This window comes from Pan paniscus, chromosome 12, assembly GCF_029289425.2.
Source record: "Pan paniscus chromosome 12, NHGRI_mPanPan1-v2.0_pri, whole genome shotgun sequence".
Taxonomy (NCBI): Eukaryota; Metazoa; Chordata; class Mammalia; order Primates; family Hominidae; genus Pan; species Pan paniscus.
In genome coordinates, this window is record NC_073261.2 from 32,974,922 (window position 1) to 32,999,741 (window position 24,820).

At 57.5% G+C, this 24,820-nt stretch overlaps 1 protein-coding gene across 1 annotated transcript in view; it reads right to left on the reverse strand.

Annotated features, from left to right (window-relative positions):
- Nucleotides 1-24,820, reverse strand: part of KCNIP3 (potassium voltage-gated channel interacting protein 3) — a 92,626-nt gene extending 67,806 nt beyond the window's left edge. The window contains exons 1-2 of the mRNA XM_008956369.5: nucleotides 24,683-24,820; nucleotides 11,582-11,747 (exon numbers count right to left, since the gene is read on the reverse strand). Coding sequence (XP_008954617.2) covers nucleotides 11,582-11,747; nucleotides 24,683-24,697 — 181 coding nt within the window. The 5' untranslated portion in view covers nucleotides 24,698-24,820. The remainder of the gene's footprint in view (nucleotides 1-11,581; nucleotides 11,748-24,682) is intronic.

Consider the following 24,820-nt stretch of genomic DNA (forward strand, 5'->3'; position numbering starts at 1 on the left):
TGGGCTCAAGCAATCTGCTCACCTCAGCCTCCCAAAGTGCTGGGATTACAGGCATGAGCCACTAGGCCCTGCCAACCTCATTATTCTTATGGCCATTTTGCAGATGAGGAAACTGAGGCTCAGAGAGGTTAGAAGTAATTTGCTTCACACAGAGCTATGAGTGGCAGAGATGAGATGCTTAAGAGTAGTGGAAACGTGGCCTGAGGAGAATTGAGTGGCCTTTGAGGTCCCACCAGGCACTGTCTAGCATGGTGGTCGGGGGATCTGACTCTCGGAGGGGCAGAACTAAGCTGCACGATTGATTAGGGCTCTGATGTCTTCCAGGCCTGTAACACAGTTACAGATGCCATGGTTTCCTCTTCCCTCTGGCAGAGAAGATAACCCTGCAGGCAGTGGCCTCACTCACCTTGGTCTTTCTCAGTTTCATGTCCCTTCTGTTTAACTGAGCAGTCCTGTCTCTGTGTGCCTTTTGTTCCCACCCTCTCTAAAGAGCCCCGTGTTTCTCTTAAATCAGCTCTGTCGTTCGTTAGTTCCCTCATTAGGGAGTTCAACAGAACCTTGACACGCACTCAATGTCTATTTGCAGAATGGCATTTTTAGTGCGTCAGAATGACGCTTTGTCAATTCAAGCCAGATGTGCCCAATTTTGTGTGTAACTTCTGGTCTCTGCTGCCTCCGTCAGGTGCCCCAGCCCCAGCCCTGACCCCCCTTCTTCCACTGCACCCCACACTTGTCTCTGGGGCTCCAACCGGGGCGCCTGCCCTGTGATAGGGTGAGTGACCCAGAGCACAGGGCTGACGCTCTCTTGACGTGAACTCCATGCTTATATCTGGTATTAAATGTAACTTTTCCTGTTGAATTTGAGAGAAGTCCCAACAGCCAGGAACAGCACGAGAGATACAGGACCAGCTCTGCAGGCCACACTAAGGTGCTGCGAAACCGGCTCTGTGACCCACCCCTTCATCCACAGAGGGTGGCGTAGGGAAGGCTTGGGGGGCCGGGGAGGAAAGGGCCTAGACTTCCCTAGGCTTGGGGGACTGGGGAGGGGAGGGCCTAGGGAAGGCTCGGGGGGCAGGGGCAGGGCCAGGGAGGAGAGGCTTGGGGTGTGGGGAGGAGAGGCTGGGGGTGTGGGGAGGAGAGGCTGGGGGTCAGGGAGGAGAGGGCCTAGGAAAGGCTGGGGATGCCAGGGAGGAGAGGCTGGGGAGGGGTGGGGAGGAGAGGGCCTAGGGAAGGCTGGGTGGAGTGCTGGGCATTTTCCCTTCTTCTCCCACCCTGGGGAGCTTTAGTCCCGTCCTCCCTCCAATTCAGGGACTTCTGAGAAGCCCATGGTGATCTGAATGTGTCCCCTGGAGTCTGGGGGATGCAGGGCCAGTTGGGTCTGACGTACTCCTGGAGGAGATCGGGTGGTGACTGTGGCTACACTGGCCGGTGGCCGCCAGGGTGAGGACAGTGAACTGGACACCCACCCAGAGGCCTTCATGGAGCCGGAGGGGATGCTCCCAGGGAATCCATCTTCAAAGTCCCATCCTCCCCACAAGAAAGACCACGGGAGAGGGGCAGGCTCAGCACCTGGGAGACAGGCCGAGGGGTGGCAGGGGCTGCTGAGGGGTGGCGGCCTTGGGCAGGTCTGGGAAGGGCATAGAGACCCGGGACCCGCCCACACCCCACCACACCCTGCCTCCTCCTCCCCGACCCCTCCAGGCTGCCGTGAGTGGCAGGAGGGAGTCCTGAAGCAAAGGACGGGTGCCGGGCTGGAAAGGATTCCCTGAGTACTTGCTGACACCTGAAAGGTGACCACAGGATCTGCAGAAAATTTAATGCAAATGGCAGGGAAGAGCAGCCACACCGAGTGGACTGAGGGTCAGAGGCCACAGCGCCTCAGGCTCCCTCCGTGTGGTTCCATACCTTGGCAGCAGGCAGTGGTGTTTTCAGCAGCACCCACCTCATTCTCAGCCGCGCCTCCGGGTCCACACCCAGCCAGCTCTAGCCTCCTCACCCCTGCTCCCAGAGAGCACCTCCCTGGCTTGCTGAGAATCCCAGAACCAGCATCACCAGAGCTGGGAGGAGCTCAGAGGTGGACCAGCAAGCCCCAGCCCTCGGTGCCAGGAGAGGCACCTGGGGCCCCGGGCAGAGGCAAACCTGCCGCTCTTACCCTCCCTCCCTTGTTCTGAGATGGGGCTCAATGGCCACCTTGGGAGCAGCCCTCCTGGCCTCCTAATCCAATACGAGGCTTATGTCTCACTCTCCCTAAGGAAGGCAAGGAACATGGACTGAGATAGACGGCGCAGCGAAGGGAGCGAGAGGGAGCCCGTGAGCCCAAGAGCCTGTGAGGCAGGTAAAAGGCATGACACAGGCGCCCGGAGCTCCAGACAATACGGACTCTTGCTTATGGCAACATCATGGCAATAAACTGGCCCTCTGGGCCACCCAGCGGAGGAGGCACTATCGCTGTAGCCCCCCAGGGAAGATGAGGGGCCAGGCCAAGGGCAGGCAGGAGGGATGCTCGGGGTCACTAGCCAGGAGGAGCGAGGAGGAGCACCCAGCTTGGAGGGTCGTGCCCAGAGGCTCAGTGACCTCGGGTACATTCCTTTCCCCCTGGGCGTGGCCCACCAGTGTCTCACCTCACAGAGAAGCGGCCCAGGGTCCACTGTCTTCAAAGTTCTCTCCTTCCCCAAAATAACTTCCTGAGGAAGGGAAGGCTTGGGAGCCTGAGGCACCACTAAGGGACAGCACATGTAGCCACAGCATTCCCCTGTCTTTTGAAAAACTGGAAGGCCCAGGAACCCTGGGCTCTCTGAGTCCCCACTCAGAGCCACCGAACTTGCCACCTGGGGCTAGACTGAGCCCCCAGCTCCACCAGCCTCCGCACAGCAGGGTCCGCCTTCCTCCTGCAGACTCTGTGCTGCTCTACCGCTCTCCAAGCCCCTGTTATTCTACTTGTTTGGGGATGCGTGAGTGTATGCTCAATCTTACATTTGCATGCTTCTCAAAATGTCATGCATGAATTCGACAGGTATTTCATGTGCCAGGCTCTGTGCGAGGCACTCAGGACAGGGCAGGGACAAGATGGGGGGATGAGCCCCTGGTCCCTGGAGAGGCTGTGGCAGCCCAGCCCTGCCGGCGGCTGCAGGTGACCTGTCAGCATGGGGGCAGCATCTTCTGGCAGCATAGGCAGCTTGTGGCACCAGGTCCTGAGATGTACATGTCACATGTCTACACCAGCTCATCTTTGTTTTAGGGACTTCATTTTATCTCTCTTTGGAAATCACTTGACTTCTTTAGCCTACTTTCCTCCGCGTCCCCACAGCACTTGCTCAGCACTCCAAGCTACTGATGGTCACTCCTTTCAGGGTCTGAAGCTCCTGATATCAACCCTTCCCCAGTGTCCTTCCCAGCAAATGCCAGGTCCCCCCATGCAGGGCGCCACCCCTGTGCCTGCTTCGTAGCCCCGTGGCCGAGACTTGGTCTTGGTCTTGCTCAGCCCCGGGTGCAGGCAGAGGAGGGAGAGCTGAAGCCTGGAGTGGAACTGGCTGGCTGTGGATCACCCACCTCCCGGTTCCCCACAGGCCTGGGCCCACAAGTACAGACTCAGGGAGTCCCCTACATCCCTGCCAAGGCCTCCAGGTTGCTTAGGTTTCATAGGTTTGGGGAGGTGGCTGTCATTAACTGAGCACTTTCTGTATAGAGGTCTTAATACACACCTGCCCATTTTTGTTAATCCCCATCACAGACACCACTTCTGCCTTTGATGGAAGAGGAGAGGGTCTCCAGTGAGGGAGGGAGACAGGGAGGGCCTGGGCGGTGGAGTCAGTGTGCACAGGAGGAGGACTGGCCTGAGAGCCGCCCCACTCTCTCCCAGCCCAGGCTGGTCCTAAGTCTGTGTACCCCATGGAGAAGCCAGCGGCTCCCCATCTGCTCTCCCTCCCTGGGCCCACGAGTGGGGGATCCCAGGGTTGGCATTCACTGTCCCCAGGTCACAGTGGGGAGGGGTGGGCTGCAAAGACTGCAGTCCTTCCTGGTCCTGCTCCCAGGGCCACTGCCCACCCCTGCCCCCTGTCACCCCTGCCCCAGATAAGGCAGGCCCAATTCTTGGCCCGGCCCAAAGCTGTCCCTTCTGTAGCCCCATCCCAGCCCCACCAAAGCAGCCCTCACCTCCAGCCAGGTTCCCAGAGATGAAGCGGAAGCAGACGCTGATGATGCCTCCCAGGTGCTTCCCACAGCCATGCTGGCACTCCTGCAGCCTCAGGCCAGGGCCGCACCCTGCCATCCTTGGGCCTGGCTTAATCCGCCCAGCTCCTGCCCTCAGCTCTGCCCTGCCTGCCACTGTGCAGGCGGTGCCCCCACAAGCCTGCTCCCTGACCTCCTCTGCCAGCCTCTCCTCAGCCTGACACTCAACACCTTTCTTTTTCTAGGACTTCCCACTCCTGGTCTGTCTGTCTGTCTCTGTCTCTCAAAAGCAGCGTCTCTCCTCTTGGTCTCAGCTTGTCCCCAGTGTCTTGGGCGCTCCGGGCCTGTCCTTCTCTCCTCTGCTCTCTGTCCCTGGCTCTGGCTCTCCCAGCCTTTCCACGTACAGCCTGCCCCTCAGCCCAGAGCCCCAGGGCAGCCAGAGTGCACTCAGTCACCCTGCCTTGGGTCTGCCTTCTCAGGTAGCCCCTGCCCCTGCCACAGGGCTGGCCCCTTCACCTGGTGCCTGGCCTCAGCCTCTAGGCCCCCGGAGCTCACTGTTCCTGGAGGCAGAAGGGCCCCTGCGGCTTCCTGGGCTGGGAGGTATGGGGATGGGGTGGGCGTCACTCCTGAGCTCCCAGCACCAACGGTGGAGGTGACACTGGTGTGATTATCAGCTGAGGGTGTGATCTCACTGCAGAGGGGCCTCACCCGGGCCCCAGGGCTTCTCTGCAGCCAGAAAGGGAACAGCCTGCTCCCACACAGTCCTCTGCCTAGGAGGCTCGGGGCCAGGGGCCCTGAGTAGAACGGGGGCATAGGTAGGGCCCTAGCCTTAGGCTGTCTCTTGACCTCTGACCTCTACCCACTGGCCTCATCCCTCAGCCCTGCTGTGCCTCTCTAAAATGCAGAAGGGGAAGTGGGAAGCGGTTCCTCTGCTGAGGAGCAGAAGGGAGAGCCAAATTCATGACTGGAGCTGACCAACCCCCTGCCCTCCACATTTTTGAGCACCTAGCAATAAATAAAGGTGATAACAGCCAGGCAGCTTGCTAAGGTCTTTCTGGGTGCCAGTGAGTGCCTTCAGTAATCAAAACAACCCTGCAAGCCACATGTGGCTGAGAATGCCAGTTCTATATTCATTCTTCCTGAGTTTCACCAGCAGGGTTCAGATGCTGTTGGAGATGGAAATGCGCCCAGCTGAAAACTCCACCATTCCCCTGCCTTCCTCGCAGTGAGGGCAGCTTATCTCTGGCCAGTGGAATGGAAGCATCCGTCTTCCAGAGACTTCTGTGAGTGCTGCCTTCCTGACATGGGGACCACCACTCTCCCCTTCCACCTGGGTTCTCCTTCCTGTTGCCTGAAATGAGGCTGTGTGGGCTGCAAAGCAACCACATTGCCACAGTGAGGGGAACGGTAGAAGAACCAAAGACATTGACACTGACGTCCCCCAGCTGCCAAACTAGTGCCAGCCACCGCCTCACCCCATATTTCCCATATAGGAGCCGATGCACCTGTCTTGATCAAGCCACTGTTATTTGGGGTTTCTGTTACATGCAAGTTCAGGCAAGCCAAGGGATCCCTTGCAGAGGGAAAGACGAGCTGCTGCGCCTCGCACCCCTGCCAGTAAAGGAAGGTGCGGTGCCCGGTGGGCCTCCTGTGCACCACAGTTAAATGTGCGGCTCAGAGGCTGTTCCGCAGGTGCAGGCCAAGTACAAGCAGTGCTGCCCCTTGGGCCTAATGACCCAGAACATTCAATGACACACGATGAGTCTAAGGCAAGTTGGAATGCTCTGCAGGGCCATGGCAGGCCCCCAGAGGGGAAATCTGTGGTCTCTTGGGTTTTGAGCAATGCCAAAAATCTCTCCTGTTGGCATTCAGCTGACTTCCCACTGCTGGGCTGCTGTGGGGGTGGAGCGCCTGATGGTGAGAGAGACAGAGACAGAGAGACAGAGTAGGTGGCCATGAGCCCTGAACCACCCACCAGCAATCGAGTATCAACCTCTCGCCCAGCCCCACTGGTATCTGCATGTGCACACAGTGCTCTGTCGTCATGCCCAGTTGCTGTGGATGGGGCCCGAGGCAGAGCAGGTCTGGAGGGCACAGGGAGGCTGTACCTGCGGGGGCTGCGACTCCCACAGTACCTGCTGCATTGCCGCTTTCCCCACAGCCCACCCGCCCCCTACGGTCTCGAAGCCGTCTGAGGAGGAAAACTTTCGGAGGTGACTGATAGACAGAGCTGCAAGAAATGTTGGCCTCAACTCTAGGTGACATTGAGGCCCACCTAGGGGAAGGACATGGAGAAGGGACATCTTCCTGGTACATGTGTTGCCCACATTGTCTGAAGAAGAGAGGGCCGAAGGCACAGGTTTACACTGATTCATGGATGGCTGTTAACCATTAGTTCAGGGGTCAGGGAGGTGGAGGGGCAGGATCGGGGGAGTAAGGGCTGGGAGGCCTGGGGAGGAACCACCCGGAGTGTGGGACAGCAAGTGCTTCACAAGTGCCCTCCGAGGGGCGCTGGGGCCGAGGAGGCACTGGACGATCAGCTGGGCCAGTGGTCCCCTCTGTTCACCTCACAGCCTCTGTGCACCTCACAGCCTCTGTTCCTGGCCCCTCTGGCATTTGCTTGAGAACGAAACACCGTAGGTTCAATAAAAGAACTTCTCCCTGGGCCGATCAGGCTGCAGCTGCAGTTCAGTGCTCAGCCAGCCACCAGGTGGCAGGTCAGCCACTCTGCATCCCTGCCATCACTCTGGGGCTCCCATTATCCTCATGGGAGTGATGGTCATTCTGGGTGTGACCTTCCCTCTGGCCTGCCCTGGTGCTGCCAGCACCTCCCCCCATCACGGTGCCCCCACGCCATAGATCCCGAGCAACAGACTCATTTCACCGCGGAATAGAGCAGTGTGATCAAAGACCAGGGCTCACAGGCTCCCGTCCCCGTCCTGTGCCCACCCCCAGAGGCAGCTGGCCTCACAGAACAGTGATGAGACCTGCTGAAGACTGGTTCTGGCAGCCGTTGCGGGTTCCAGGGCTGCCCTGTCGGGTGCCAGTGACACTGCTGGATGTGCTGCCTCTCCCCCCGCCAGAAGAACAAGCCCGGAGCCCAGGAAAACACGCAAAGGCCCCTCCCTCATCCAGTGCCTGCTCACCGCACCTCTGCTGCTCCTCACCAACACTCCAGGCTCTGGATTAGAGGCTTTAAATTCCCCTGGGAGAATGGGTCCCCAGCAGGAGGCAACAGGGGGTCTGCTAAACCGGAAGCTGGGACAGCCGCCTGGCCATGCTGGGCCCCTCACACCACTCAGACCAACTGGCATCAAGGGCCATCGGCCAGTGAATGACCCTATTATCGAGGGGAGCAGGGGGGACTCTGCCTCAAATCCAGTGAATTCTCCAGGGAGCCTAGCAACGCTGCCAGTTACAGTGATGAAAGTCAGTGGGGGCTTCTAGCAACCCCAGTGAGGCAGGACCACCCAGGACTCAGATCCCTCAGGAATGGGGGTTTGGATCACTCCACCAAGGACTCAGCCACATCTTTGTGGCTTTAATCCATCTTTAATCCATCTTTAATCCATCTTTGTGGTGGATTAAAGATGGCCACAGATGTCATACTACAACCCCATGGAAAGGGGTTAATTCTCAGAAATCCTTGAAAATTTGCACTGATCTGACATCTCACTTTGATATCATGTATCTTGATGCTTCATGATGTCAATTGTATCCTGTATCTTCAAATACACGAAAATTCTGTTAATAGATCTTTACGTATTAGAGACGAGTTAACTCACCTTTTGTTCCAATGCCTTTCTGCTACCCCTCTTTCCCAGGAGCACTGGTGGTGGTGTCTTTATGATTTTACGTGGGGTTGCCATGGCACCCCGGGGAGAATGAGCATCTCCCTGGGATGCATCGGCGACTGAGGAGGATGTGGGTCTTCTCTCTGGGGGAGGGGCATGTGCATGCGTGTGTGTAAGTATGCGTGTGTGTGTGCTCATGTGTGTGTGTGTGTGCTTGTGTGTGTATGTGTGCGTGTGTGAGGAATGGCTGCACCGTGTCACACAGAAGCGTGCAGCAGCTGCTAGAGCGTTCCTGCCAGAGTGGTCCAGGATGCCAGGCATCTCCCGAAGCAGTAGGTGGGGCCCTGGCTTCGTCCCATTCAGACCTCGTTCTCTGGTCCTCCAGAGTTTCTGTGAACTTCCTGAGGCCTGGAGCCCACCCTGTTTCAGTTGTCTGCAGCTGGGACCCCAGGTTATTTGTGGGTGACATTATTATTCCAGTTGAAGAAACCCAAGTCCCACAGCCCTTGTGGGCATCAAACTTGAGAAACAGGTCTGTCCAGTTGTGGCACTGGCCATGCCTCTGGAGAGGCGTCCTGCAGGGAGAGGCTTTAGATGCAGGGGAGGCATGCAGGGCAGGCCAGAGTCCCAGCTTCCGGGTCATGGAAGAGGGTCCAAGGAGCTTCTAGGCTGAGGATGGGGCGCCTCTCCTGGGTAGGGTGGGGCCAGGCTGCCTGTGCTCTGAGTCTCCTAGGCTCCCCTCTTAGAGGCCCCACTGCTGGCCACCTCCTGACTCCATCCTGGGGTCTTCACACCCAGAATTGGCCACCCAGGGCCCAGCCACAGATGCTCTAGCCCTTGCCCACTGTCTCCAGGACCCTGGGTCCTGTCCACTCCTTGCCGACGTTCTACCTCACCCAAGCCTCCAGGACTCCCAGGCTGGGCCTTGGCTTTCACTCCCAGCTGTTCCCGACATGTGTCTCTGGCCCCACTTCTGCTGAACGGAAAAACCCCAGTACAAGGGCACAGTGTCTGGGCCGCCCCCCTTCCACAGGACCCCAAGGCTCAGGACACCGTGCTGGGCCTCGCAGAGCACGCAGTGGGGCTGCACTGAATGGGCTCCATTGTTCTTTGCACCCAGAGCCTGTGCCAGCTCCCAAAGAGCGGGGATGCCTCATCTGCACACCGCGCAGCACTTCACACGTGCACAAAGCCCTCAGTGTGACCACACCAGCCCGGCCTCCTTGCAGGACACACATGGGACTTGTTTGGACTGAAGAGAGGAGACCCGGGAGCTATGGCCAAGGGAGACAAAGGGCACATCGGAGTCCCGGCTCCTCTGTCCATGGGGTCCCTCATCCCTCAGCTCCCACCAAAGACGCTCATCAGGGTGGGCACCGTGGAGCTCTGGGCCCGAGCCTCCCCCACCCCAACCCCCGCTTCTTGTGCCATCTGCTGAGTCACGTGACCTCTCTGAGCTGCCGTGGACGCTCTGGTAAATCAGGGTGATGAGCTCCACACTGCCTTCCTTGCACAATCAAATAGGCTCTTGGATGTGTCGTTCACATCTGCTCCCAGTGCCGGCACAAGGTCCGGTAAACACATCCATGCAGGGGAACAAACCCATCGCTGGTGCCCTGGCCCAGCCCTGGCCCTGTCTCCTGTGCGCCTTTGACAAGTTGTTCAGCAAACGTGTCCTGACAGCTGGGTGTGGAAAGGCCCTGCCCTCTAGGAAGCTTCCGTGAGGTGGGATGGGGCATGCAGGGGTGGGCCGTGCAGGGGTGGTCCCCCCCGCCCTGACTTGAACATGCCATGCCGGCCCCTCTGTCGCCTTTCTCCCTGTCCACCCCACTCAGCATAGCTGCTGCTGTCACGGGTGTGCAGAAAGCTTCGGCAAAGGATGCACACCAGCCCCACCCGTCCTGAGCCACCTCTGCCTGCCAGAGAGAGACGGGAGGATGAGGCTGAGCATCTGCAGGACCTGAGGGATGGAGGGAGGGTACCACTGCAGCACCCCTTAAATACTTGTTGCCACCAAGAAAACCCTGGAAGACTGATATGGAGGAAATCTGAGTCTCGAGCGACCTGAAGCTGTGCCCGTCAGAGTGGACCTGAGCCGCCAGCACATGCGATGGCCACCGTGCTCTCGCCCCCACCCTAAGGGAGAGCAGGCGCATTTTCATTCTGATGCAGAATGAACAGTGCCCTGAAGGCGGTCCTTCCCGGTGGAGCTATGCGCATGTGCTTTTAGTGACCTCATCACGTTTCTGCCACCTGCAAAACCTGCCACCCCCATCCCCGAGAAGTTGGGGCTGCATGTGGACCTCACTCATGCATTCACAGGTGCTAGCGCTTCCATGGGAAGGGGTTGGGGACAAGTCTCAGCCAAGGTGACAGCATCACAGATGGGTAGGGGCTCTGTGGGGAAGCAGAGGTGGTGGTGGCAAAAGGGAGGGGGCTGGAATCGTGCTGGGAGCACCCTGGAGTGGCATTTGTGGGTAAAGGACGGGGATCTGGTGCATAGCAGCCAGTCCCTTTGTGCACAGGCATGGACCTCTGGCTGTGGCTGTCAGCCACTGTGCCTGCTGTTTGCCCAGACCCCTCAATTGATCCCCTCCACTCATGACCCCCATCAAGCCGAGGAGGCTGGGACCCCGATCATGCCCATTCTCCTGGCCAGGGGACCAACGCTCCCTGGAAATCACACAGCTAGAGAGGGTCCAAGACAGCAAACAAGATGCAGCTGTCAAGGGCAAGTCTGCACCTTTTCCTTAAAGTCAGAGGCAGACTCTTATACGCACCATACTCACATGTGTGATTCCATGAGTGTGCATGGTGTGTGGGTGCCTGCATGTGGTGTGTGTATGTGAGTATGCAAGTGTGTATGGTATGCCTACCTATGTGTGCATGATGAGTGTGCAAGCTCGTGTGTGGTAGAGGCACCGGTGTGTGTGCATAGGTGTGAGTGTGAGGTGTCTGAATGTGTGTGTGAGATCGTGGGGGCCGCATGAGGCTGCCATTGTCTGTTCAGCCCTGTTATACTCAGCAAACACCAAATATCACCCATGGCAAGCCCAGGGCATTGATTTCTGCCCGTTCTCTCGTTAACACACCACCAGAATGCAGCCCAAGGCAAAGAGCCAGCACCAATCCTTGGGGTGCACTGAACAGGACCAAGGAGGGGCTGAGGGTGGGGCCTCCTGATCACCAGGCACTGCACACATTATTTCCCATCTTCAAATGTGCCCTGTGGACAGGTTCCAGCCTGCCTTCTCACGGAAGGCTTAGAAAGGATCGATGAGGTGCCCCGGCTTACTCAGGGCGTGAGCAGTGGGCAGGGTGGAGCCTGGTTTGTTGGACTCTGCAGCCTGGCTCTGTCTTCCTAGCCAACTGGAAAACCGCAGTGTGGTCCCAGCTCTCTGTACCCATGCTCTGTGGGTCCCACTGGGAGCTCAGTGGCCTGTGTGAAGCAGGCACTCAATGAATGGGGAAGGGTGTGAATGAATGAAAACACACCTCCAATAGAGACAGGGGCGATGTGGCCCAGGCTGGGGTCCCAGGCTGGCCTTTGAGCCCTCAGAAAGGACAGTGCTCAGATCTCCCCACCCCCACCCTTGACCACAGCCCACCCTGGCCCCTACCTGAGCCCTGTGGGGCTGTGCTGGATAGGATCCACTTGACCAGGCAGCATCTCATCAAAGCCTGGCGGCTGAGCCTCGGCCTCTGCCACTTGATACCCTCCTTCTTGCTAAGTGGTGTGTGCCCGAGGTCCCCCAGGAGGCTGCCGTCCGACGCCTTTGTCACTTCCTGCAGTAGGAACAGGCAGAGCAGCCCTGAGCCCCTGCTCAGAGGGGGGACCCCTGGATGGTCCCGAGCTGCCCTGATATCCTAGATGAGGCCAGCCTGAACACAACAGAGGGCTCACCTTCCAGGGCTGCATGCCTAGTGCCCCTCATCCTGGCCATTCCTGCCAGACCTGGGGAGGTTCCTTTCACTCTACACCCTGGCTATGGTATAAGATGGGACCCCTGGAAGAGGGGCAGACAGAGGTGCAGAGAGGGGATGTCAGCAGTGATCCCAGACTTACTCATTGGATTCTCCACCTTAGCACAGGCCGGGTTGTCAGAGCTGGACGGCCCCTTAGAAATCACGATCCCAATCCCTCATCTGCCTGAAGACCAGAGAGGCAAGTGGATCTGCACAGGGTCACACAGCCACGTCTGGCTCCCTCACTCCCCCAGCAGGGCCCCTGCTCTGCCTGAGTTTTCATGTTGAGGCAAGCTGAGAATGAATGAAAGGCTGGGTGGTGACCCCAGGAGGGCTGCACTGGTGGAACCCGCCACTGAGGCTGGCAGGGATCTGAAGAAACGGCTCCAGCTATGGGCAGGAGAGTCTTGGGAGGAGTGAGTCATGGGTGGTCATTAAGAGGCAGTGGATCAGCCGGGCGTGGTGGTTCACGCCTGTAATCCTAGCACTTTAGGAGGCCGAGGCAGGCGGATCACCTGAGGTCAGGAGTTCGAGACCAGCCTGACCAACATGATGAAACCCTGTCTCTACTAAAAATACAAAAATTAGCCAGACGTGGTGGCATGCGCCTGTAATCCCAGCTACTCAGGAGGTTGAAGCAGGAGAATTGCTTGAGCCCGGGAGACGGAGGTTACAGTGAGCTGAGATCATGCCACTGCACTCCAGCCAGGCCAGCAGAGCCAGACTGTCTCAAAAAAAAAAAAAAAAAAAAAAAGAGGCAGTGGGCCATGTGCCTGAGTTGGTGTGGATCGGAAAACAACCTCCTGGGGTCATGGTGGAGGCCCCAGGGCAGCAAGATTTGCTCTCCTACAACGTATTTCAGGCCCCCCAACCCTGACATCCAAACTGCCCACCATGCTCAGTTCCCATGCTGGCAGCTGGCCCATGAGGCACAGAGGAGGGAGGTGCACCGCAGGCTGCCGCTGGCCACACCTCTGTGCACCTGCTGGGTCTAGTTTGCTGCCTTTGTGCTGTCCCCTCCTGCTCGGGGTGGCAGGGGGACAGGTGTGGCCTGGCCAATTGGACCACAGCCCACCAATGGCCCTCATGCCTATTTTGTCTGTGACACACTGCCTGAACTCCAGCTGTGGCAGTGGCACCACCCCCACATGCATATGTGTTCTGAGCGGTTGGGTTCCTTGGCCAGTAAAGAGGGCCACTCAGGGGGTGGGTTGGCCATACCCTTCCCAGGTCACAGGGTCTCGTGTATGCTACCTTTGCACGGTCCTGAAAAGTATTTGGTTGTTCAAAGTAAATAACAGATGGACGGGGCCGTCAAGCAGCTTCTACAGAGGCAGCCCTGGAAGACAGCCCCTGTGCTAGTTGGACTGTCAGGTGCCAGAGCCGGAGACTGACCCAGGTTGATTTGAACTGGGAGAATTGGCAGCAGGGAGCCCGGGCCAGTCACAGCCTGCAGGGAAGCACAGAGAGCCAGTCCTGGAAAGCAGACAAGATCAGAGAGCAGCGCCGGACACCAGCCCTGGCCATGCCCATCCACACAGAGCCCAGCGACAGGGCTCCGCTGCTGCTGCAAAGGCTGGCCCCTCTCCCGACGCATGGGCCTGGCACCCCCACTGGTCTCTGCACACTGCAGGCTCCAGCTGGGGGAGGATTCTCTGGGTGCTTCACTGGCTCATGGTCCCCTGAGGCCTATCCACATTTGGGTTGGGCAGCCGGCCCACTAGTCAGTGTTTGATGCAGTGGTCCCCTAGGCAGGGAGATGTTCAGTTCCCTTATCCTGGCTTTTGGGCCTTCCCCAGCTAGGTCCCAACTACCAGTCCTCCAGCTCACAGTCATCATCCACCCTTCCTGCGACACACCCTTGGCAACAACCCCTGCACGTACCTCCCCTTCTCCAAGGCTCACCAAGCAATGAGGGGGCTCAGTGGTGCCCAGAGCTGCAGCAAGAAGAGGCACTGACCATGCTGATGGAGCAGAAACAGGGGGAGAGCTGGGGGTGGACGGGTGCCTGGGGTGCTGAGGGAAGCTCCCTACGTGCACACGCTATGCACACACACGTGTACACATGCTCACATGCACACATGCACACACACATGCACACACACATATGCACACAAGTACACATGTTCATATGCACACACAAGCACATATGCATAGGCACACACACATACACATGCTCATATGCACATGTGCTCACACATACATATGCACACACACGTCCTGTCAGGCTGGGTCAGAAACGCACTTTCTCCATTATTCATGATCTTATTCAGGAGTCTTTATTTTGGTTAAGGAGGGTCGTAGGGGAGAGAGGGGCAGCAGGTGCTTCATTACATCACAAATTCTTTGCTGCAGGCTCTGCATGGGGGGTGAGCAGAGGACATCAGAAGAAACTGAGGCGGCCTCGGAGCCCCTGGCAAGAGCTCTTCACTGGGACCCCCAGCCCCGTCTGCAGCCCATCTCAGAACAGCACTGGCTTGGCTGGCAAGGCTGCTTCTCGGGGCCCAGGGTTAGTCACAGGGATTCTGTCTGGAAGCCCCAGGCCCAGGTCGTGTGGGAGATCCCATGGGTGTCCTGGGTTCTAGCTCACAGGGCTCAGTCCTCCCGGGAAGGCTGGGTGAGCCCAAAGGGCAGGCTGAGCACCTCCCAAGTGGATGTCTATGCTGAGCTGAAAGTAATCTCGTCACGACAACCCCCTGCAATCGGTAACACGATCCCCATTTTGCAGATGAGGAAACTAATTCCCTGAGAAGTTTTGGGACATGCCAGGGCCACACTACACGTATAGTCTTCTGATTCCAAAGTTCACATGGGCTTGACCACGGGCTTTGCTGCTGAGGCTGTTTCTCGGCCCGGGTCCCTGGGGCGGTCTCTGGAGCTGGGTGTGTTCTGAAGCCCCTCAGGCACATCAGCAGCCTTCCAAAAGTATCTGTTGAGGAGTGCTGTGATGCCTTCCTGGGCTAGGGGGCCCCAGTGTGTCTTTTCTCCCTGTGGAGAGAGCCTGGGTGGAGTGGTGGTGGGGGTGCCGGGCCAGGCTCCTCCATCTGGCTGAGGGGCCAGAATCCCACCTGTGAGCCCCACAAGGCAGGCCCATGATGGGCACCCCTCTTTGTGAGGCAGGGGGTGGGTTCTGAGAAGAGAAGGGAGGGGAGGGCCAGGGAGAGGAGGGCAGGGAGACCCCAGCAGCCGAGCCTGGGAAGCTGGGACTCATCAGGCTGCGGCCTGGGCCCTCAGGCTGTTGGGGAGGCGGGAGGAGGTCATCCTCATGAGTATTTGACCCTTGTGTGTCTGGAAGAGGGTCTGACTGAGCTGTCAGGGAATGTTAAATAGCAGCCCAGGCACCCTCCTGCTGGCTTGGGAGGCTCACAGCATGGAAGGGAGGGCGTCCTGAGAGGCGGCCCCATGGCCCCTCACCCCACAGTGCCTTGGTGCTGGGAGAGGAGCTGGGGCAGTGATGAGATGGAACATGAATTAGATGCCCCAACCCTGCCAGGAGCCCCAGTGCCTCCCTGCCAGGCCCTGACAGCCCCACCGTGCCCCTCCAAGTCTGCTCCCACACGACCGCCTTGGCACCTGCTGCTCCTGGCACTGGACGCTTCTGCCCCGGGCGTTTAAGGCCTCACTCAGGGCTCAGGTCCTGGAAGAGCCCCTGCCTGACTACCTAGGCCACCCTCCCCCATGCACCTCCATCTCAGCACTTCTTCACAGCACCCAGCCCTTGTGAACTGATCCTATTATTGTGTTTTCTGTCTCTCCCCTTTAGCGCATCAGCTCTGCGAGAGTGGAACCTGATCCTCATGTGACCTGCTTTTCCTCGTGACACAGCCTGGCACCCAAGAGATCCTCACTCCCAAAACTCAACAGTAAAAGAGCAAACCATCAGGTTAGAAAGTGTGAAAGACATGCACGGACATTTCACCAGAGAGGATGCGTGGATGGCAAAGGCGGCGGGAAGAGATGTTCGCCGTCATTAGCCATTCTGGCAACGCAGAGGAGGACCGCTGGGAGACACCACCACGTGCCTGTCCGAACAGCTAGAGCCAAAGATAATGACAACTGAACGCTGGTGAGGATGTGGAGAAACGGAATCACCCCTCCATTGTCGGTGGAAAGGGAAAACGCCTTAGCCACTCTGGAGAACAGTTTGGCAGCTTCCTATAAAAACTAGACATGCGCTACCACAGAGCCCAACCACGGTATTTTTGGCCGTTTATCCTGGAGAAACGAAAAGTTATCTTCAAGTGAAAACCTATACACAAATGTTCATGGCAGCTTTACTTGGAATGGCCCCAAACTGGAAGCAACCCAATGCCCTTCAATGGGTGAATGATTAAACAAACTCCAGTGCATCCATACCACGGAATTCTGAACAAGTAAAACAAACAAACTGTTGGCGCACACCACACCTGCGTGAACCTCCAGAGAATTACGCTGAATGAAAAAGCCAACCCAAAAGGTCACATTCTGTGTGATTCTATTTATATAACATTGTAAAATGACAAAGTTTTAGAAATGGAGAACAGATTAGAGGGCCAGGGGTTAAGGATGGGGGGAGGCAGGCAGGAGGGAGAGGGGTGTGGCTCTCACAGGGCGGCAGGAGGGGCCTTGAGGGGACAGAGCTGTTTTGCATCTTGATGGTGCTGTTGAGTGCCTGAACCTACACGTGATAAAAATTGTAGCAAAAAATGCACACGGAAATGAATGTGTGTGAACTGGAAATCGGACTAGGACTGGTAGGTTGCATCATTGCAGGCACTCCAGTTGTGCTATTGTGTTGTAGTTTTGCAATATGCTGTCATTGGGGAAACCGGGTAAAGTGTACATGGGCCCTCTGTGTGAGCTCCTACAACTGCATGTGAATCTACAACGAGCTCAATAAAGATTTCCATCAAAAAATACTCTCATGCACCCAAAAAGAGGGTGTTAAAAACGCAAGCATGCACAAGGCTCTGAATAAATATTCACGAATGATCAAAAGTCCCCTGTGCTCTTCACAATTCACCTGGGACTCTCTCCTCCCACTCCTGCTCGATGCCGGCCTCATTTTAATGGGTGACAGAACTGTCATTGTCTACCAGCTTTAGAGGATGGCCAGGGTTGAGTGGCAGAGACCAGTGAAGCCAGAAGATCTGGGCCCTGGGTTCAGGCAGAGTCCCTGGTGGCATACTTGGCAGTGTGGGCATTTAGGGCTGTGTCCCAGAAACAGCCCTAGGCTGGCCCAGGGGACCTGCAGCCTTCTCAAAGGTCACAAGTTTCCCTGAAGGATAGAGGCTGCTGGTGAGCCAGGCAGGCCATTCTCTGCCAGTCACCTGGTGGCCGAGATCTGTAGCTCCTGCCCAGCCAGGCAGGCCAGGACCAGGCCTCAACTTCCTTCTAAGTCCTCCTGGCCTGTGGGGAGCCAGGGAGGGATGGAAAAGGATGGCGTGGGTGATGCCCCTGCTGTGTGCTGGTGCTGAGTTAGTTGTTTGGAGGGGTTATCATATTTAATGGTCACACCAACTTTTTGAGGTTCCTTAGAACCTCAAAATTACCCAAAGCACCCAACTGAGCCCCAAATCCGGTAATGGATTCTAGCTCACCCACTCTCATGCAGCTTGCCAGGGTCCCTGGGGTATGCGTTCTCCTGTTATTCAACAGGGGTAAACCCAACCTGTTCTGAGTCAGCTGCGTCCTGGGGGCTTTGGCCTGAGGTCTCTGGCAGTGGGGAGCTGCACCTACGAGGTGCAGGAGATGACTTAGACTCGGGGCCAGCACACTCTCCAGCTCCCCACTGCCATTCTCTTTACAAAGGGAGGGCATGGCCTCAGCTCAGAGCCTCAACAGGCCACAGACCATGGGTGGGAGTTTATCGCTGCTGCCTTATTTCATGGCAATGTGGTGGTTACCTTCCACTTCTGCTCCCGGCTTCCCACTTACAGTACTGATTTAAAGATTCCCTTTTAAATGAATTCACTAAAATTCAATGCATGAGTTAATTTAAAGAAAAATAATAAGAAACAATAGCACAGGTCACAACAGATACAGCAAAATGGTAAAGGCAAGAAGTGTATGTTTCTCTCTGTGGCTGAGGCTGGGGGCCTGCTCGACTCAGCCAGGCGACCCCTCAAGTCTGAGTGACGGCGGCCTCTCGCCAGGCTGCTGAGACTGACATGTGGCTGGTCCACACTGAGACGTGCCCTCGTGTAAACACACACTGGGTTCCAAACGTTTACTTACTAGACTATCAAATAGCTCATTAAAAATGCTTTATATCAATTGCAGGTTGAAATGATAATCATTTACACTGGGTTTAATAAAACATATGGTTAAAATAATTTAACTATTTTTTCCTTCTTTACTGTGCCTACTGGCACATTTTAAGTAACATCTGTGGCTTGCATCATGTCTCTGTTGGACAGGACTGATCTGGATGGTTCTCAGACCTGCCAGCCAGCAGGCTTGGGGCAGCATCCTCCTGGCAGGGCACAGCCGCCCCAGCTGCTCTCTGCCACTCAAGTCCAGCTGGAGTCGCAGCTGCCTCAGAAGGGTGGCCTGGTGGAATGTGCAGATCAGATTGGGGGTTCGATGAGGCAGGCAGCCATCTGTGGGAGGCGAGGGGTGCCCAGGCCCAGGAGAGCGGGGGAAGGCTAAGCCAGGCGGAGGTCATGGCTGGGTGCTGGGGATATTATGGAGACAGGTACTCAGGACCTACGCTAGATGTGGCCAGTGAGGGAGGGGCGGCGACTTCCCAGTGCCTGAGAAAACTGTCACTGTGGGGATGTAGGAGGCAGGGCTGTCCCCCATGCCTTCCTCTCCCCCTGAACACAGTCCAGTCTCTGCCGCAAACACCACACCATCATCCCGAGAGTTTCCACACCACAGACAGAGGCTGAGCACTTGGAACAAACCTCCAGGACCCGGACCGGACATTTTGCCTCATGGCTCCCTACCCTGTAGGTCCCCTGAGAGGCCAGGTGGCCCACGGAGCAGCGTCCCACTCCTTGCCCCATGCCCAGCATGGCACAGCTTCGTCTTGAGGAGGCCCATCTGGCTGAGAAGATGGAGTCAGACTGTCAGGAGTGTGCCAAGGTGAAACCCTCGAGCCGCTAGTTCAGTCTCCATGGTTCTCATCAACTGTGCTCCAGAGAAACTCCCAGAGAGCCGTCCAGAGCAGATGTGGCAGAGGTGACTGGGGGGCACATGACGGCCTGTGAGAAGTGGGGGTCCTGGAAAACCTGCGTTAAAGTATCCAGGCTCCGTTCCCCAGAGGTGGCGTTCTAGGAGTACATGCATGGGCAAGATGCATCGCTGACTCCTCCCAGATGTCTACAGACTTAACGGATGCAAAACAGAAGTGAGTGGCTTCGTATGTGCCACCAGGGCCCCTGGGTGTGGGCTCAGAGGGCACGGCTAGTTGGGGGCAGGGCAGGAGATCGAAGGCAGGCGGATGTGATTTCCAGCAGCCGAGGACAGTGGGAGGGGTCCGTGGCCAACCAGTTACATGAATCCCGCACCCTCGCTTCCCAGCTCGGTGACCCTGACAGAGAACCTGACAGCTCCGAGCCTCAGTTTCCTCATCTGCAAAATGGGGGTGACAATGTGCCCTCACAGGGTTAAGGGGAAGGCAAGGTGACAAAGCCCCCAGTGGGGGAGATGCAGTGTTCCTCGCCCTTCTGATCCCAGGGAGGGTCTGGCTGTCCAAACCCACAGCCTAGCATGACTGGCAGGGAGGCCCAATGTGCCGCTCTCAGCTGCCACATGCCAGAATCACGTGGGGAGGCTCCCACCATCTGCCTGCCCAGGAGCTGGATTGTTTGATGCAGAGAGGGCTGGGCTACTCTGTTCTTATAAAGCTCCTCAATAGATCTGAAAATGCAGCTTGGGGAATTTGTTTAGAGTGTCTGTCCCTCCAGATAGAAAATTCTTGGCCTTGCCTGAAAGGCGAAGGGGGTCCCCCGATTCTCACCCCCTTCCTTTCCGGAAGGGCTTCACTGAGGCCAGGGCCAGCATGAGACATCCAGGCTGCTCAGATGTGGGGCTCCCCACCCCCCACCCTGTCCACGGCTGCTGTGGTGCAGACTGGCCCACCCAGCACTGCTTGCTGTCACTGGCTCTATTTCCATCACTCGGGACAGATGGCAGGAAGCAGTGGTAGGCGTTGTGTCGTGCAGGCCCCGGGGTATGGAATGGGGAAGCTTTGGGGAGCCTGGATTCTCCACCCACCCCTGGGCACAGACAGACATAGGCAAGGCAGCTCGCCTTGTCGGGGGAGCCGAGGTTGTCATGAGTCCCTGAAGATGCATGCGTGCACATATGCACATACACACACACGTACACATGCCTGTGAACACACCTATGAGCGCACACACACACACACACACACACACACACAGCCTTGGGCCCCAGCCCTCTCGCAGCACCGGAGCAGGAGAGCTGGGCTGTCCACCCCTGCTCTGATGGCTGCCACCTTGACAAGGACAAAGCTCCCCATGCTGCCTGGCAGTGAGGGTGTCACGTTAACCCAGGGGTGAACTTGAGTTGTCCATGGCCAAATTGCCGCTTGGTGGCCTTCCCAGGCTCTCCTCAACAGTCAGAAGAGATGGCATAGGTATTCCCTTCATGTGTGGAGACCTCACTCTGTGGCAGGGGCCAGGCCAAGCTGGTTGGTATAGGATCACATTTATCTGGGGGTTCTGTGATATTCATACTTCCCCCCGGAAAATGAGGAGACAGTGGCACAGATGAGCTAAGTAAACTGTCAGAGGACACACAGCCAGTGTGTGACAGGGCCTGGACTGAGCCCAGGTCTGCTGGTGCAGTCAGGGCTCACAGCCAACAAGGCACAGCCATGATGCCTCTTGGCCATGCCTGTCTCCTGCCCGGGGTCCTTCAGTCCCGCACAGTGAGGATCCGGGCTCTGTGCAAGACCCATGGACATTTGTGTGCACATGTGCAGCACTGCTGGCAGTGGCCCTGACTTGAGTCAGCCAGGCCCGTGCCTCCTAGCCCTGCACTGCTCATCACAAGGCCTGGCAGATGCTGTGAGCATCTCTCAGACCCAGATGGGAAGACTGAGGCCCTGAGTCAGTGGGGCAGAGGTGGGGCTACAGTTTGGTTCTCTGGAGCACTGTCCAGAGTGCCCATCTTGAGAGAGGATCCCACGACAGAGCTGGGCACAGGGGCATGTGGCACCAGCAGCAGAGGACTGGGATGCAGGGGACTTGTCCCTTGCCTACCCTGGCATCTGCCCACTGTCCATGTGATGAAGGCTGGGGAAGGCTGGGGGCGTTGGGCAGGCTGGGAGGTGAGGCCAGAAAAGACCAGCAGCTGCTTTTCCTGGCTGAGCCTGGCCCAGGCATGGCCAGGCTGATGGAGAGGGCATGCTGGGCAGAGAGCTGAGGTGGCAGGTCAGAGGGGGAGGCTGGGCCGACTCTAGTGTGGGACACGCCACCCCCACGCTGCCCTCCCGTCTCAGCTCAGCCGCTCCCTCTCCAACTCTGCAGGTCCCCTTGCTTCTTTCCCTGCCACAGGGCTGCTCTGTGGCCTTCTAAGGCATGGGCTGATCTCAGATGACAGACGCACCTGCTCAAAGGCAACATCAGTCAGCTGAGGCTGGGAGCCCTGGGCAGGAAGCAGCACGGGAGTCGCCCCATGCTGTGCCCTCCCCCACTCTCAGGCTCCTGCCTGCCCCAGGTCTGGGCACTAGGTCAGAAAGACGTGCTAACTTCTCTCCCCTCTTCTGCTTCACCTTGGAAACTGAGAGTGCTTTCTTCCCTGCAGAAGCCACATTGGCTGCTCCTGGAAGTCACTGGGATGCCCAGGGGTGGGCTGGGGAGGGCAAGGGGGCTCTAAGCCCCCTCTGCTAAGTCAGTAAAGCAGTTCTCTGCCTCACACAGAAGGTCTTGATAAGACAAGGCAGCCTGAATTTAAAATGTTGGGGTCCTTTCCTTCCTAGCTCTGGATCCACAGTCCAAAAACAGGAGGCAGCTAGCTCCAGGTCACGTGGCTAACGCAGGGGATGCGGCCAGCTGGAGTCTGGCTTGTGTGCACTCACTAGAGGGCTCAGAGGGCACAACAGACCACCGGCCCAGGGAACCAGGCCCATGGCTGGGATGGGCCCCTCCTCTGCCATCTGGTTAAAGGCATGCCCTTCTCCTCCTGCGTCTTCTTCCACAACCCTCAAGCCCTAGGGACTTGCTGCGCTCTGGAGTAAGACAGAGCAGGGTTCAAATCTCAGCCACAACTCTTGTAGCCTGCAGTCTGGGGCAGGCCTCTGTTTCCCCATCTGTGAAGTGGGGATGATACCAACAGCTGCCTTGTGGGCTGCGTGAGGGTCCAGGGTGATAATGCGGGAGACAATGTCCTAGATGGGCGTTGGTACCCTCAGGCTTCTGGCTCTCAGCCCTGCCCTTCTCCTGGGCTCTACCTGGAGGGCTGAGGCAGAGCCCCTTTCTTCTCAGTGCAGCCTGGGGTCTTTTGAAATGTGGGAGCAAATTAGGGCCCATCTCGCACAGTGCCCTGCAACAAGGCTGGAAGCCAGGCAGAAGGGGTTCCCAGTGCACGGGCTGGGCTGTGAAGACACCACAGCCTCAACACCACGACAGCAGCGCCTGTCGCAGAAACTGCGGGTCTTTTGCTCCTTTCTCCTAAGAGCTCATGGGATCAAGCTCATGGAGTCCTGGAGCTGTTCCAGTTTTCTGAGCCTCAGTGTCTAGAATGGGAAAGGCAGTGCCTCCCCACCTCCCCCCAGGAGTGAGGTGAGAATTCATGAATGGCTGGGGAGTGTGGGGAGAAGGCTGGGGAGCCGGGCAGTCATGGGGCGTTACTGGGGGACAGCCACTGACCGTGATCCTGAGGAGTCAGAACACCTCCCAGCCTGAGCTCTGACTACAGTCCCTGCTGCCACAAGAGAGGAAGGTTATTTTTCACAATCTCCCATTGATCTTGATGAGAAACCTAGTGGTGGCTTCTCCTAGGACCACTGTCTCTGCTGAGCCCAGCACCAGAAGGTGTGGGTCCCACTCCCCTCCCTGGCCAGGCCAGCCACAGGAAGGCCACTAGCAGACATAAGGACAGTGAGACCCACTGGGGCCCAGGAGCTGGTTGTGGGAGGGTGGAGCACAGTGTGGGGTCACAATGGCCAAGGGAAGAACCAGATGTAAGTGCAGGACTCAGGCCACCCACTCTGCCAGTCTGGCAGGGGCAGGAGTGGCCAAGCTCCCAGAGTGACCTTTGGCAGTTAAGGCCCGCAGAGGAAAGGCAAAGGAGGGGAGGACTGTCTTCTGCTGGAGGTCAGAGCTGGCTGTGTGCACATCTGTGTGCAGCCTGACTCTGGAAATTCCCATCTCTGTAGTCATGCAGGGTCGCTCAATGTGTCTCTGCCTATGGGCACGGTTGCACTGTGCACCCTGACGCCGTAGTGTGTGAGCCTGGGACAAGGCGCTACGTTTCTCCACTCTGCCCTGCCTGCATGGTGGTTGCTGGGGAGACTTGAAGTGACAGGAGAGAAGGCACATTTTCCATGTGTAGTGTTGCCATGCTCAAAGGGCTTCATGCCATCACCTCAGCTGATCCTCTTGGCACCCTGGAAGATGGAGCAGATAGCACAAGGGAGGCCTGGGGTTTGGGGGCAGTGTGGTCCAAGCCAGCCACCCGCCCATGCTTGGATGCTTGTCCTCACAGGTGAAAGAGGCAGGAAGCTATCTGTTCAGGGCAGAGATGCTGAGGTGCCAACCCCATATCCCTTCTTTCCTACATTCAAGACCCTGACTGTCTCTGGGTCCTTTTGTCCTTCTTTCTTTCTCCTTCCTGCTCATATGTCAGTATGAGCCCATGTGTGCTGGCTGGAGCTCCAGCAGCTATGTTGCACCTTAATGTAACCTCAGGGGTGATACAGAGCAGGCCTGAAATGCTGCTGATCAGGCGGCCTCCAAGCCAGCCCTCCACTGCCCCTCTGGACTTCTGCATGAGAGAGAAACCCCGCTAACCTTGTTCCATCCACTGTTATTTGGGGCGTTCTGTTATGAGCAGCCAGATCTAGTCCTGAACTATCCTGAATGTGTGAGCAGCTCACAGGGCATCAGGCAGACCTTTTCAGAGTCAGCTAGAGGCTGGAGGGTCAGCTTATTTCTCCTTCCCTCATTCCTCCTTTAATTCTTCACCCTTCCCTGTTCCCCACCACTGTTTCTCAAACTCTGTGCCAGGCGTTTTCCTTGCGTTCTCTCTCTGACCTCCCCACAGCCCTACTGAAAGGGAATGTGTGGGAAGTGCTCTTGTTAGGGCTCCTAGCCCTTTCAGAGGAAGTGGGCACTCATTCGTTACTTGATTGCTTGATTAGAAGATGCATTCATTGACCAACCTCCAAGCACAAGTGACTCCCTCCCAGGCTCACCCCTCCCCCAACCCTGAAGGCTGTGGGGCCCGGGCTCAGTGTCAGCCACGCTGGCACCTGACCCAGGGACCTAACTGAGCAGGATGAGTCGTGGGCTGACCCCAAGCTCCTCCTCTGTCCAGCTTTTCTTCCGCAAACACTTAAAACCTCTCCCATCCAAAGGGAGCCCTAGGAGTTCAGCCTCCCAGCCAGGACACCCCAACACCAGCCAGGACACCCCAGCGCCAGCCAGGACGCCCCAACGCTCACTTTCCCCAAAGGAAAGTGGAACAAGAGGGGACAAGGGTCAAAGAAAAAGGCTTCCTGGTCCAGAGCAACCCCCAGAAGCCTCCATTCCTCTCCCCTACCCCCCTCCAGAGCAAGACCCCATTCCCCCAGCACCTACCTTAGCCGGCTGCATCCTGGGCGCTGAAGAAAACTGTTGCCAGCCTCCCCACTTCACAGCCGAGGCAGACAAGACTGCCCAGGCCGGCTGGCAGCTGCCTCATGTTTGCTTGGGCCCAGACGTAATTGTCAACGGCGG